The sequence below is a fragment of the Perognathus longimembris genome, chromosome 1 (assembly GCF_023159225.1).
Source record: "Perognathus longimembris pacificus isolate PPM17 chromosome 1, ASM2315922v1, whole genome shotgun sequence".
Classification (NCBI taxonomy): Eukaryota; Metazoa; Chordata; class Mammalia; order Rodentia; family Heteromyidae; genus Perognathus; species Perognathus longimembris.
In genome coordinates this window covers 32,619,602-32,635,583 of record NC_063161.1, presented here as the reverse complement: position 1 = coordinate 32,635,583, position 15,982 = coordinate 32,619,602, and the positions used below count along the sequence as shown (strand labels likewise).

The 15,982-nt window shown below is 36.0% G+C and overlaps 1 protein-coding gene across 3 annotated transcripts in view; it reads right to left on the bottom strand.

Annotated features, from left to right (window-relative positions):
* Nucleotides 1–15,600, bottom strand: part of Caps2 (calcyphosine 2) — a 32,006-nt gene extending 16,406 nt beyond the window's left edge. The window contains exons 1-9 of one of the 3 annotated variants that reach the window (XM_048349737.1): nucleotides 15,499–15,600; nucleotides 13,898–13,947; nucleotides 12,780–12,825; nucleotides 12,562–12,687; nucleotides 10,602–10,766; nucleotides 9,676–9,798; nucleotides 6,630–6,697; nucleotides 5,304–5,423; nucleotides 2,198–2,272 (exon numbers count right to left, since the gene is read on the bottom strand). In XM_048349737.1, the coding sequence (XP_048205694.1) occupies nucleotides 2,198–2,272; nucleotides 5,304–5,423; nucleotides 6,630–6,697; nucleotides 9,676–9,798; nucleotides 10,602–10,766; nucleotides 12,562–12,687; nucleotides 12,780–12,825; nucleotides 13,898–13,947; nucleotides 15,499–15,600 (875 nt within the window). The remainder of the gene's footprint in view (nucleotides 1–2,197; nucleotides 2,273–5,303; nucleotides 5,424–6,629; nucleotides 6,698–9,675; nucleotides 9,799–10,601; nucleotides 10,767–12,561; nucleotides 12,688–12,779; nucleotides 12,826–13,897; nucleotides 13,948–15,498) is intronic. The other 2 variants (XM_048349746.1, XM_048349757.1) reach the window with 2 other exon arrangements.
* Between the last annotated feature and the right edge of the window lie 382 nt (nucleotides 15,601–15,982).

Here is a 15,982-nt window from a genome sequence, read left to right as displayed (position 1 = left end):
AGTGGCAGAATGCTCACCTTGAGCAAAATCCTCAGAGACAGTATCCAGGCCCTGAGTTCAAGACCCAGGACAGAGAGAGAGAGAGAGAGAGAGAGAGAGAGAGAGAGAGAGAGAGAGAGAGAGAGAGAGAGAGAGAAAATAACTATAAATGAGGATTATGTGAGATAGAGAAATATTACATAACTTTCTAAAAGGTCAAACATTCTATCCTAAGCCAATGTGTATATAGATATGTCACATGTAGATTATTAGTTCTATACACACTTTGTTGCTGTTGTTGATCCTATAGCAGGGCTTGACCTCAGGGCCTAGTACTCTTGCTTAATTTTTTCACCCAAAGCTGTCTCTACCACCTGAGCCATACTTTCACTTTTGTCATTTTGCTGGCTAATTAAATACCAGTCTCTTGGATTTGCCAGTGTGAGCTAGCTTCAAAGAGCAATCTGCAGGGTCTGGGGATATGGCCTAGTGGCAAGAGTGCCTGCCTCATATACATGAGGCCCTAGGTTCGATTCCCCAGCACCACATATACAGAAAATGGCCAGAAGTAGCGCTGTGGCTCAAGTGGCAGAGTGCTAGACTTGAGCAAAAAGAAGCCAGGGACAGTGCTCAGGCCCTGAGTCCAAGCCCCAGGACTGGCCAAAATAAATAAATAAATAAATAAATAAATAAATAAATAAATAAAACAAAGAGCAATCTGCAAATATCAGCTTGCTTAGAAGCTGGGTTTATAGGTATGAGCCACTGGTGGTTGCAACAGGAAAGACCTTTAAGGTAAAGTAAAAGAACTTAAAAACCACTGAACTTGTACTCAAAGATATGCATGATTATCTTTTATTGTCACAAAAGGTTTAACATCCCTGAACAAGTATGGGAACTTAAAAATATACATTTTACCAGAAATATACACCAAAAAATGAAGCACTATTATATAGTGCTGGTAGTATGCAAGACTATAATAACAGATTTAAAAACTTTCTTGCTGGGCTGGGGATATGGCCTAGTGGCAAGAGTGCCTGCCTCATATACATGAGGCCCTGGGTTCAATTCCCCAGCACCACATATACAGAAAATGGCCAGAAGTGGCGCTGTGGCTCAAGCGGCAGAGTGCTAGCCTTGAGCAAAAAGAAGCCAGGGACAGTGCTCAGGCCCTGAGTCTAAGCCCCAGGACTGGCCAAAAAAAAAAAAAAACTTTCTTGTTTGTAATTTGTTCTATCTACCAGTGATCTGTTGAGGTATCACAATTAAACATCCAACAAAAAAGTTAACTTTAAAAATAGTTTAGAAACCTCTACTAGTAATATGTATCTTGGAAAAATTCATTCCTAGCTGAACAGGGTGGTTCACACCTATAATCCTAACCATTGGGAAGATAAGCCTAGAAGGATCGAAGTTTTAGGCCAGCATGAGCAGAAAATTCATGAGATCCCATCTCAGCAGGAAAAACTGAGTATGCTTGTACCTGTCATTCTAGCCACAGCAGAAAACACACAGAAAGAATCAGGTCCAAGCTAGCCCTGGCTGAAAGTAAGACCTGATCTGAAAATTAACCAGATGGCTAGCAAGTGCAAAGCCCTGAGTTCAAACCCCAGTATCACCACCACCAACAACAACATCATTTCTAAGTTTATTTTTGAAAGACATTAAAATAATTCCTGGTTAAAATATTTTGGAGAATAACAATGAAAGAGGTGACATTGATCAAGATGTACATAAACTGACTTCTGGAATTCACACTATTTTGTACAACTCCAGCCATATACTTTCTCTGTTTTCTGTATGTAATTATTTACTACTTGAAATGTATAATCTCAATTCAAATCCTTCATTTAAATAAGACAAATTTATCTAATCTTCTTGTTATTTCTACTTTAGAGGTGAGGGGTAGGGGGAGTTCTTTTTCCTCATGGTTAGTCCTCTACCCATTGAGCCACAGATCCACTTCTGGCTTTTTGATGGTTAACTGGAGATAAGGGTCTGGTGCACTTTCCTCCCAGGATGGCTTCGAACCATATTCTCAGACCTCAGCCTCCTGAGTTAGCTAGGATTACAGATGTGAGCCACTAGCACCTGACTGTTATTTCTATAGGAAAAGAAAATCTATCTTTACAAAAAAACTAAAATATAACAAAAATAAAATATAATAAATACAGTAAAATAAAATAAAGATTGTAAAATATAATAAATTTATCATTACCTTGATATGATCCTACTATCAAACTGAACTTTATGAGAAAGTACATTTTCTGTTAAAGTAGAGTTGGTCCTTATCCTGTCAAAAATATATTTTGTCAATAATTTTTAAGCTATTTGATATGTATAAAAAGGTTATGCCAACATTTTTATGGTACCATTTTGAAATAACAGAAATTATATATCATGTTAATATAGCACCCACAGAAGGGAAAACACTGAGACACAGGTGTAAGACATGAATGATTTTTATATTAGAATCTACCATTATAAAAGTGAATACTGAACCAGGACAGAAAATTTGTGACTGACACTGTTGCAGAATTACTTGCAAGCTTGTTTATTTGAAATAGGGCCTCAATGCTTCTGCTTTAATCTTTGCAGTGCTGGGATTACAGGCATGAAGCAACATGCCATACCCAAAAGCCATTTCTATCCTCCTTTGTCTCTCTCCCACCACAGATCATAGCTTTTGCAACCAGGACTAAGGAAATCCAATTCTGCCAAATCTTCCAGGAAAGATGTTCATTTACCTGATGAGACAGTGGCAATGAGAAAAGTTCCTGCTTGTGAAAAAGAGAGGAATATAATAACAGGAGGCATCTTAGCCCTCAGGCAGCAATGCCAGAAAGGCCTAGAAGAGCTAGGGAAACCAGCCCAGGGCTAAAACATCACCCAAACTGCCTGTCTCCAAGAGCTGGTTATATGAAAGGAATAATTTTCCATTACGAGTAGCTGAAACATTTCTTGTACCAGTAGGAAAGAGCATTGGATCAAGTTCAAGCCTTGGAATGGATCCTTCAGTTATTTAATCCCTGTAATCTTTTGACAGTTACTGAATGGTCTCATAGGGTCTGCCAATCAAAAGCTGCTGCAAAATATGAAGGAAAATTCAAAGGGCCACATTTTGATACCTGATAACTAACAATATCCTTTGTCTTAAAAAATCTGAGGATTCCGTGATATATCATTATTTCTCTTCCCAAATAATTTTATGATATTCTTCCCACAAAACTGCATGTATAATGAAATTGAAATAGCAATAATATGTATAGTGAGTAAGTAGGGGGAGGACACTGAGATTTTGAAAAGCTTTCCCCTCCATAAAGATTTAGACCTCTCATAAAATCTAGATCTCTACAAAAAGGGAGCAGGAGATAGTAAAAAAAGCCTTCAAACCAAATGAGAGATCATGAACACACAGAATGTCCACGAAAGAGTTGACATTCATTCAATGTAATCCATGGGTACTAATGAATTTATGACTGGTACAATTATAAATGCTCAGAAAATAAGAGCAACAAGAGCTGATACAATTTATTAAGGATTTCCTAGACACATGGTATTATTAAATCACTTAAAATATACTGATTTATTTAGTACTTGCAATAACACTATACAATAGTACCATTGTCTTCATTTTACAAATAAATGTCAGACAGCCAAAGTATGTTAAGTAACTTGTCCAAGGCTGCAGAATGAGTTGTTTGCAGAGATAGAAAAAAAATTTTAATTCTCTCAACCATTACACCACATTGCTTCTCAGTAGTCAATAGAATTCTCTCTATGATGATAGGCTGAAGTCATTGTACCAAGGAACCTAAAGACTTCTTGAAAAGAAAAAAGAAGTAAATACATAACTACATTATGAAATGCAATTCCATGTTTGGACTTTAGTGTCCAATAAGTAGCAAAAACAGTTCCCTCTATTCAAGTTCTGAACCAACACATAAGAAAGAATTAACATACTGAAAAATAAATAGACCAAAGAAGAATTTTATTCATTATTGATAAAGCTGTTGGAAAGCATGCTCTGATATGGGCAGTGACAATAATCTGTACCCTTAACACTAGAATTAAACAAACTAATCTATGAAAACTTAATGTTTAGAATAAAATGAATGTGACAGCAGATAGTTTTCTCCTAAAAGAGGACAGGTTGGTCTACACAGCACATGCCATTCCTAATTCCCAAGCTATGATGCATATCTTTTTTCTCCTCTTCTGAGATATGAAAGAGAAGGTAAAAAAATGAGAGAGAGGGCAAAACCTATCTATGAAGTCAACCATGCTAATCAATAGTACCTTCAAAAGCTTCAAGTATTTAATATTAAATAATGCTAACTAAAGAAAAGGACTAAAAAGTTATGATACACTTATAATGAATGAATGGAAATATTTTCAGAAAACAAGAATGAGACCTAAAAAGCAACTGCAGGTACCAGTAGATTTTCTATGTCTATTCAAGCAGAAGCTACATGTCAACTCTCAATAAAGTCACTGAGGAATTTATGAATAGGCTGAATAAGAGGGCTCTAAAAGTCCGGACCTACTTCTATCATTAGGATCTCATTTCCCAGAGACATTTGTGTTAATGACTCAGCCCCCATCCACATTGCTATAGGGAAGTGGTAGAGCATTTAATTTATAGGGTACATTTTGAGGAAGTCAGGCGACTGGAGATAAGCTCTTACAAGGAATAGCAGAACCTTTGCCACTTCCTCTCTCCTCCACCATGTTCCCACCAGCGTGTACTATCCTGCCACATGCCCACGTGACAGGACTGAATTACCATGAATTGCAACCCATAAAATCTGTGAGCTAAAATACATCTTCTTCCTAATTAAGTTGATTATCTCTGAGTTGTATCATCAACAGAAAGCAAACCCACCAACTCAAAGTTTTAGTAAGGTACAAAGAAAAAATAAAAAGGAAACTATTTAATTTTTTAAATACTGTATCAATCAGATTCAGTCTGTATATATGACATGGATACAAATGTTACTGTGCTAATAATTTTCACATATATTATCCCTAAAGGCTATAGCTTTTTCCTCCTAAATTATAAATTAAAAACCTAGATGACAAAGAATATAAGATATTGCCTCCAATATCTTTATGTGGCAGAGCTAGGATCTGAACGCCAAAACTTCTGCTCCTTTTAATTTGTGCTATTTTTTTTAAATACAAAGGAAAGTTATTAATACAAATAAAAATTCTGCTCCCCTCTATATAGAAAAAATTAAACAACTTTCCAGTTTAGTATAGAAATACAATTTAACAACACATTTATAACAGTCATCCTCATTTTACATATTTTAAAGTCTTACTTTGTTTCATGTAGTGTTCTTTTCCTAATTTGAAGAGGTGTTCTCTTTGAATCTGGGAGGATATGATCACTTTCTTGTTTCTCCATTCTTAAATTCTGTGCTGGGTCACTGATCACAGCCCTATACAAGGAAACACAAAGCAGTGGGCTGATGCATTACCCCAATGCTCACCTATTTTAAGCAGCTAGTAAAACTCATCCACCAAATGAAAATATTTACTTGTGTCATGATAATAATTTGGTCAGAAAGGAGTAAATTTAATTATTAAAAAGTACTGGCGGGGCTGGGGATATAGCCTAGTGGCAAGAGTGCCTGCCTCGGATACACGAGGCCCTAGGTTCGATTCCCCAGCACCACATATACAGAAAACGGCCAGAAGCGGCGCTGTGGCTCAAATGGCGGAGTGCTAGCCTTGAGCGGGAAGAAGCCAGGGACAGTGCTCAGGCCCGGAGTCCAAGGCCCAGGACTGGCCAAAAAAAAAAAAAAAAAAGTACTGGCCATAAACATATCCCTTATCTGTGTTTCCATAAGTAATATATAAAAATAAGGAAAACTTTTAAAAGGTGCTAAAAGCTTCATTTAGGTCTCTTACTATGATAACACACACTTTGACGGTTTCTGACAATATGAAGTGAAGAGAGGTAAAAGTAAGGGTCAGAAATGGTAAGTGCCAAGGAGAACTTTAATAGACTGTAGCAGAAGATGACTCAAGTCATGGAAAAGAAGTTAGCAAAAAGAGTTCATCAGAAGCATCCCAGATGAGACATTTGCATTGACTCTTAGTGAGGGAATACACACTAGCAGAACGAGCATGAATGCCAGAGGCAGAGGAACAATGCATTCAATGCCACAGAACTGAGCCAGAACAGCAGAGAGAATGCCTGGGGTGGCAGAGGAGATTGCACACTTTAGAACCAAACTACCCCCACTCAATCTTCCCTTCTTTCACAACTGGCCTTGTAGCCTTTCTCGTTATCTAACTCTACAATTTCCTCATTTATGGAGGAAATAATAAGGGCACCCCCTCAAACAATGAATGTGAAAATAAATAATGTACATCAAATTTCAAATGGTCATTATTAGGAAACAAGTACAAATGAAGTCACTTAAATATTATGAATGGAAGAGTTAACATAACAAATAGAACTGCTAAGTATAGCTATTTGTAACATTATGATAAACATTACATAAAATATTGACAGTGACCACAGAAACTTTAGGATGGTCTACTTTAGCTAAGGTTAGACTAACCAGGAATAAGAGTTTTTGCATGAAAGAGAAATGTTGCGAGAACTTTCAAATAAATTTGTCACCACTGACTCTCACCTACATAAGTGGTCTATCAACATTTGCTCTGCAACAGCTTGTTTCTTCTTTTCTGCAGCCACATTTTCCTGAAAAGATTTTTTTTTCATTTTCTTATCCACAAGGCAGAGTGTATGATACAAAGTTAATAGACATGTTCTAATATTAACATTAAACATTATTAAGCCTGTTATCTTTGCAACTTAGGAAACTGGGATCTGTAGAATTGTGATTGGAAATCAGCCTTTGTTGCAAAGTCCTCTAGACTCCCTTTGTAATTAACCAGCAAAAAGTCTAGCTGGTTACATGCTTCAAATGGTAGAGCACTAGCTGAGCAAGCAAGTAAGCATAAAGCTCTATGTTCAAACCCTAGTAGTGGTAAAAAAAAATTTTTAATTGTGATTTCTTACAAATCAATACACTTAAATTCCAGTAAAAATTATGAGACATTCCCACTAAATTGCTTTGGAATTTTTTTTGTCAGTCGTGGGGCATGGAATCGGCATAGTCCCTGAGCTCTTCAGCTCAAAGCTAGTACTTTTCCTATTGAGCCATGGTGTCACTTCCAGTTTGGGATGGTTAATTGGAGAAAAGAGTCTCACAGCCTTTCCTGCCCAGGCTGGCTTAGAACCCCGATTCTCAGATCTCAGTCTGCTGAGAAGCTAGGGTTACAAGTGTGAGCCATCAGCACCCGGCTTGCCTTGGATTTTATTAGCATCAAAATAATGAAGAATATGACATCTCTCTCCTCTACTCATGCAACATGCATGCTAACTGGCTGCTGCAAGAAAATCACTGCCACAAAAATAATTTAGTCTAAAACTATTCACAGTATAAGAAGCTAGATCTGATTTAAAATCATTCATCCTTACATTAAAAATCTAAAATGAGAGTTGGAAGCAGTGACTCACACCTGTAATGTTAGCTACTCAGAAAATAGATCTGAGGATTGTGGTTTGTAGCCAGCCTAGGAAAGAAAGGTTGTAAGACTCTTATGTCCAATTAACCACCAAAAAACTGGAAGTGAAGCTATGCCTCAAGTGACAGGGCACCAGCCATAAGCAGAAAAGGCAAAGGAACAGCTCCCATGCCCTGAGTTCAAGCCGAGTACCAGCAAAAAATTATATATATAGTTTTTATAAAAAGTTAGCACCTTAACTAGTAAGTCAGGCATGGTGGTTCAGGCCTGTGATCCAGGTGGTAGGAGGCATGGATAGGAGGACCATAATCTGTGGCTGGCCCCTCGCAGAAAGAAATGTGAGATTCTACCTGACCAATTCATAAAAGTAATTTAAGGACAAGTCTTAAATGGTCTAGCACAAGGCTCTGAGTTCAAATCTCAATACTGCCAAAACAATAAATTAATTGAATAAAAAGCAAAAATTTCTAAGAAACTTGGAAATGGCACATTGTTTGACATATTAGCCTACAATTAAATTTCATTTTGTTTGGCAGTATTTTCAGATGAATCAATCTCCCATCCATATATACCCACAATAGCTATATCATATGATGCCTGGACTATTCTCTAAAGCTCAGGACACATGATAATGATTTTTATTGAGTAATAAAATAAAATAGCAATTAAAATGAAAGATCGTGTCAGCTACATTTATAACAAGTATATTCTATAATACCTAAGGATGATTCAGAAAGTGCACAGTAATAAAGAAATGGAAATCATATACAGAGAAGGCAAGCCTTAGCCAGAACCTAAGAACAGGCACAAGAGAAAATATTCAGAGCCCATGCAAACAGCCCACTTAGAGGGCTGAAGTCCATGGTGGATGATGCTTTGTGAGAAAGAATGGAACCACTTTAGACCTATTGGTTTAGAGGTTTGGAAAAACATGAAGCAGAATTGAAGCAGATATCTAACTGAGACAATCAGACAACAGACCACATGGAGAAATGACAAAAACACTGCAGGAGAAAAACAGGAAGCCGCAGGTTCACTGCTTCTGTCAGTAGCTAAAAGTTTAATAAACAAGTTTCCACCTGCCGTTTGAAATCAAATTGGCATTAATTTCAGAGACCTTGAACATTGACTCAAATCAACACTTCCATGGGGAAAGATAAACAAGTGTGACAGCAATATATTAAGGCTTAAACTTACTCAATGGTGAATTTGCATACACTACCACCAATTATGTAATCTTAAGCAAATAAATACACAGATGGCTTTGAGTTAAATCAAAAGCAAAACCCATGGGACTTATGTACTGGTGAAATCCCTCTCAAATATAACTTCAGGGGAAGCAAAGGAAAACCTTATTTAGGACAGTATTTTCCCACATACATAGTGGTTTTATGTGTCTGTTCAACTGGAACAAATTTGTATTTCAGCATACACACACACACACACACACACACACACACACACACTTAGTCTGCCCAGTCCAGGGATTCATTATACATTGCTGCCAGTTCAGATCATATTGATTCCAGATAATCATCACCCAAATGAAATACATATTGATACTCCTTTCAATGGAAACGATCATGTTCCTAGCATAATCCATATTGCTTTTTAGCATATATTTCCAGATATTTCCTTGTGTGCTCTAGCATATGTGCTGTTACAGTGGTATTTTATCAGCCCTTTCCAGTTGCCTACAATATGTCTCTAGACCTAGGACCTACGGCTCAGTGAGGCACAATAGACTCTATCATCAATCAGTTTGCTCCTCTTAACCCCATGCAAAGAGAAATGCTAGAATCATCTATTTCCAACAGAACTAGACAAAGCAATGCTCATCGACCTAATCTATGAAGAAAAATACATAAAGTTAATATTGAAAGTCTCAGGTTTTGCTTCAGTTTTTCAAAAGAAAACTACCTTGATTCCTAGCACTTTCCTTATTTGGCTAGAATATCTGCAGGGTTAGTGGCTTCAGTTTCCAAAATTAAATAAATATTTTACAAAAATAATGACTTGATTTGTACATCCGTGAATATTCATCTCATACCAAAATGAATGCAATTATTTATTCAAGTAGAAGTCCACAAAATCTTGGAGGGGAAATTAGCTTAATGACTTATCGGATAAGAACTGTTAATGACTTACTGCGTCTGATTTCTTTGTGCTGTGCTGTGCGTGGTAAGGGTTGTTGGCAAAGCCTTGCTGTAGGAGGGCTTTCCTATCCAAAGTCATGAGGTCCCCCATGCTGCTTTCTTCCCCTTGATCACACTATACATGAAAAACAATATGAACCATCATACTGGCATTGATAACATTGTTGTTTTTTTTAATCAAATAGTGTAAAGGCTAACTATTCCAAGCAGGCAAGTGTGGGATACTCTATCTCCAATCAAGCAGCTAAAGGCCAGTCTGGAAGTATGGTTCATGTGGTAAAGCACTGGTCATGAGCATAATAAGCTCATGTTCTATTTCTTATTTTCCAGGCAAGTAGAAAACTTCGACCAGAGAAAAGATGACTATACCCCATGCATTTTTCACATTTGAAAATAGTGATAATAACCCTTTAGGTTGATTGTAAAGAATAAACTAGCTAGGTAAAGTACTATATTAAATAGTCCATGGACACCAAAGTAGTGCTGTATATTACAGTGATAATAAACTTTTAGATTTGTTGTGAAGAAGTAATCCATGGCTATCAAAATAGTGCTGACCATTAGGCTTATTGTGCTGAGTAGAAAGACACATCAGAAAGGAAAATAATCCTATTATGCACACATTTCTTGTTTTAAATTTCATTTTAAATGTTTTACAAAAGCTGGGTGCTCGTGGCTCACACTTGTAATCCTAGCTACTCAGGAGACTGAGATGTGAAGATCTTGGTTCGAAGTCACTACAAGCAGCCTGTGAGACCCTTATCTCCAATTAACCATCAAAACCCAGAAGTGGAACTGTGGATCAAGTGGTACAATGTCATCCTTGAGCAAGGAGGCTAAAGCACAGGCCCTCAGTTCAAGCTTCATTACTGACACTGAAGTAAAACATACAATATGTTACAAAGCCTCAGACATTACCTTTTTGTCTGCCTTCTTGCTTGGAGTCTCTTGATGTGTTATACTTGATTTTGCTTTTTCTGCATTTCTTTGATTATAATCTTTATATCTGTCTTTCCTTTCAGTTTCATACTGTTGGTATTTGCCTGTGGGTGCTGGCAAATTTTCAGGTATTGTGTCTGGTTTCTTGAGGTAAAAAGAAAAAGTCTTATGTTCAAAGGCTTACCATTTGATACTAAGAGGTTTAGCATTTGCTTTAGCATTTTGCCCACAAAATAAATCACTAAAATCTGTGTTCTCAACAGAGAGCTATCAATATTTAGCTGGCAGCACTTTAATGACCAATAAGAGCAGACAGGTCTACTCAGAATGTGCTCTTGGCCTCAATACCAGTAAGTCTATACTTTGCTTCACAGCTAGTGCTCCATCCTGGTTCCAAAAGAATTTGGGAAAAGAAAAATAAACTGTTCTTTCTTCTTGAAAATCTTAGGTAGATGTTTTCTTTACTGCTCCAAAACTCTACTGCCAATCATTACTTCCAAAAACAATTGTAGAAATCAATTCTGGGAATCACTGGCTGCATTTCTAGAATACTGTGATAGTTATCTTCTGTATTTTTTTATTTCCTATACATTTCCATGGGAATGAGAGATCACAGAGAAGGTAGATAGGAGGATTAAAGAAGAAGTGGACAAATACTAGGACATACATACTAGACTTAGACAGAGGCACACACTCAGCATGGAGCACAAAATGTCAGTTAGGGGCTGGGAATATGGTCTAGTGGCAAAAGTGCTTGCCTCGTATACATGAAGCCCTGGGTTCAATTCTCCAGCACCACATATATGGAAAATGGCCAGAAGTGGCGCTGTGGCTCAAGTGGCACAGTGCTAGCCTTGAGCAAACAGAAGCCAGGGACAGTGCTTGGGCCCTGAGTCCAAGGCCCAGGACTGGCAAAAAACAAACAAAAAAGTCAGTGTAATCCTTGAAAAGAATATCTCATTCTAAACTAAAAAAGAAGAATAAGGCAAAGCTCCAGAGCAAAACCTGTGCCAATGTGTATGGTAATATATAATGTATCCAATGGAAACACTGTGGATTAAATGTAGTTATGTATCCACTCCATCATATTCTAGTAGCTTAAAGCATGATCCAAGAGATTAGTGTGACATTGTTAAACCAGTAAGATCTAATCTACACTAATAAAGTAAGGTTATATCATCATCATCATCATCATCATCATCATCATCATCATCATCACTATTACTTGCACTGCTGTGAATGGAACCCAGGACCTTCCATATGATACTCAAGTGCTCTGCCAATGACCTCCACTTCCCCAGCTAAGACAAGAATATTATTTATGTAATTTTCCAAAAATGAATCTTAGAATATGGAAAGAACCAGCTGTGGACAGAGAGACAGAAAAGCAAGACAAGACCCGTATTTACTAAATATTTGTTTGAAATACAAACACATCACAAGGCGACACTTTGAATTAAATGTTGTTATTCACCTGCTCTAAAAAATAAAAACTAAAAAAACTAAAAATAAGAATAAGGCAAAGCTCCAGAACAAAACCTGTGCCAATGTTTATGGTAATATATAATGTATCCAATGGAAACACTGTGGATTAAATGTAGTTATGTATCCACTCCATCATATTCTAATAGCTTAAAGTATGATCCAAGAGATTATTCTGACATTGATAAAGTAGGAAGACCTAATCTAATACTTTGTCAAATCTTTTAGTAATACCTGAACATTACCAATTTTATTTTTAAATTGATAAGTAGTATTCCTTTGTGTAAAAATGTAAAACAAAATTGTTTTACAATTACCACTGTTACAGATTTTCATATAGTAAGTACTTAAAGTTGACAAAGTATAGAGCAAACATAGCAAAATTTCTGTATTCAGTACAGTGCTAATAAGGTAGATTATAATTCTGAAATTTAGCAATTTGCAAATGAATACGAACCACTTCACTGAGATGATGCTGGTTATATGGTATTTTGTGTGATACATCCCAACCGACAGCAAATGTTGAATTTGGTGAGTTAAAATACATATCATTTCTATTAGGAGGGACCTGTGAAAACTCATCCTGAAAAAAATAAAATGTAATGATAATTAGCATATGCTACATGTTGTATTGTGGCCAAATGTTTATTATGTTAAATATCAAGTATAATTTACCTCATCATCAGAACCAATAAGGCTTCTCAAATCAAGTGGTGGGACTCTGAAAGAGAAAGAGATAGAGCAAGCAAGGATTCTGTGAGTATCAATAAGCTAAATTAACTTAACAATGAAGAGTTTCTACATTTTATGAACATGTATGAATTTCCAACTATGCATACTTTATTTCACTAAATGTTAGAATCAACTTAAAATAACTTTAAATTTCTTATAATTAACAAATAAAAATTTATATAAACTTATACTACACTTTCAAAACACCAGCTGTTAGGCATTTTCTACCACCCCCATGGAATTCCTTGTTGCATATTATACAATACCTTTTGCTTCAGTACAATACCATCCATCTAGAGCTACAGGAAAGTACTGAATGCTTGCTCATTTTCAATCTACACAAAACATTTCATGGTTCCACCCAGCAAATTACTGTCTTTAGTCTATATTTTCAAGAAGTCTTGTCTAAAATACTTAGAATACATTACTAAGTATTTTATATCTTTAAATACCTGAGTGTATTATGTATAAACCATGGTGTGCCCACTCAAAAAGTAAAGTTTTAGTAAAATTGGTTAACTTGTTACATTCTTTCAAATTAATGCATGGATATATTTACCATAGGTTATATTTTTACCATACTAATTTAATTGTACAATGAAAACATTATGTATTTATTTATAAATTCATTTAGTGAGAAGATGCATGGGTTTAGGCTGACTTACATATTATGTACTATATTATATATCAAAACATCCAAATGTATTATTCTATACATATGTATAATTTTTGGTTTTATGTATGAGTTAAAAATAAATTTAATTTTTCAAAAGATAGTTAAAATGCATTTTCCAAATAAATAACATTTTTGGAAAATTTAAGAATATCAAAGAAAATAAAACAAAGGGTTACTCATAATCCTATCATCTTATCAAAAGTACACCATTAATTCTGTCATGACAATCCTTAGGCCCTCCATATGCTCATAGGTAGTTTATTGTTGTTCATAATCATAACTACATATATAATCTTAATTTTTTAACTTGTCACAATATTTTAATATTATATTATATCAGATTGCAGAAATGATATTACATGAGATGTGAAGAAATAAGGCTTACATAGGGGAGCAGGGGTCCTGGGATGACTGTGATCTGGAAATGCATCCTTGCTTTAATTAAAAATAAAGAGGTCAGTATATACTTTTATACTTAACAAGGTAAGCTATGACTAGAGGCAAAAAAAAATCTAATAATATTATTTCCCAATAAATTCCATAATAAAATGCTTAAGCACTCCTCTTTGTGCATGAGACACAGATAAAACAATAAGCAAGACAGATAATCAATGCCTGCATGTCCCTCTATAGGTGAATATATTGAATTAAGGAATAATAAGGGGGGGAAAAAGACTGTGACAGAGCAATCACATTCCATGCATGCCCTTCCAACTCTAGGAATCTCTTCAATTTCTAAAACTAAAGGCAATCTTAAGGGAAGCTCTGAGGACCAATCCAGGAATCCAAATGTACAAAGAAAGGAGAAATCTGCTTCTACCAAAAAACAACTATCCTTCCAAATTGTTCCTCTAATTTGTGATTTCATATGATATTGATATCAGGTATACCAAAACACATTCAAAACAGATGTATCACTATTCAGCTATTGTAACAGTATGAAAATAAAAACTAACCTCAATACCAATTTAATACAACCATTTTTAATAATGGTTCTAATAAATAGTTGAGTAGGGAATGGTAAAATTACAAAATGACTTAAACAGTTGCTTAAAATAGTAGTTACTTTTTATCACAAATCTAAGATTTTCTTTATTATCATTTTGAAACCCCATGACATCATTTAACTTTAGAAAAAAACATAGAAACTTTAGGAAGCTAACTAGAGGAAAGTTGTTTTGTCATATTCAGACATACAGAAAACATACAGAAGTTAAATAACAATTCGGAAACAGTAAACTGATTCTTAAAAATTAAACTAACTCAAGCAGTCTATTTTTAGTTATTTATTATCTTCAACTTTGGAAATTCCATTCTTCAAATCTATGAAGTATTTGTGAGTGTAAATAGTCATAAAAAGAAGCAGGTGCTGGTAGATCCTACCTACTCAGGAGGCTGAGATCTGAGGATCACAGTTCAAAGCCAGCCTAGACAAGAAGGTCAGTGAGACTTCTATCTCTAATAAACTACTCAGAAAAAGCCGGAAGTGACACTGTAGCTCAAGTGGTAGACCACTAGCCTTGACCAAAAAGGGCTCCAAGGCAACACCCAAGCCCTGAGTTCAAGCCCTAGGTCTGGAAAAAAAAAAAAAAAGTCATGGAAACATGAAGAGCCAGGCACTGATGATTCACACCTGTAATCCTAGCGACTCAGGAAGCTAGCAGCTGAAGATGAAGGTTCAAAGTCAACTTGGGCAGAAAAATCCAAGAAACTCTGATCTCCAATTAACTCCCACCCCCACTCCACCCCCCCCCCCCCAAAAAAAAGCAGGAAGTGTAGCTATGGCTCAAATGTATAAGAGTGTTGTCCTTGCGCAAAAATGTTCAGGAACAGCACCAGAACCCTGTGTTCAAGCTCAGGACTGACACCAAAAAACAAACAAAAAGAACAAAAAACAATTACAAGCATACACAAAAACATGAAGAGCAGAATCTACACCACTTAATGAATCATCTTGCAAGAGAAAAAATCCAATGGTCTACATACTTTGAGAGCATTCTTCCTTCCAGAGAATAGTTGAGTTTGGCTCCTAGGAGCAGCAGACACTCCTTTAACCCCTAAATCCATTCTAGTTTCTGTATTTATCATTGTAGTGTACTGTATTTTTAGAAAGGTACAACAAATATAAAATGGTAATTCTTACTCTACACAAGCCAAACAAATCACACACACACATTACATGAAAAAGAAATCACTGTGGGTAATGGTCAATCACATTTATGTAGGTCTCTAAAACCTACTTTTTGTGAGGCAGTTACATTATACCCCAACACACTAATGGTTTCCCAAAGAGATTCACATCTTCATCCCTGGACTCTTTAAATATATCCCTTACATGGAAAAGGACTTTGCTTGAGCCTACTAACTGTAGGCTCAATGAAGCATCCTGGGTCCTTGTAAGACAGAGCAAGGAAGGTAAAGTAATACAGGCAAGACATCAGGATGGAAGCCTGGGCCAAAGAGAAGCAAA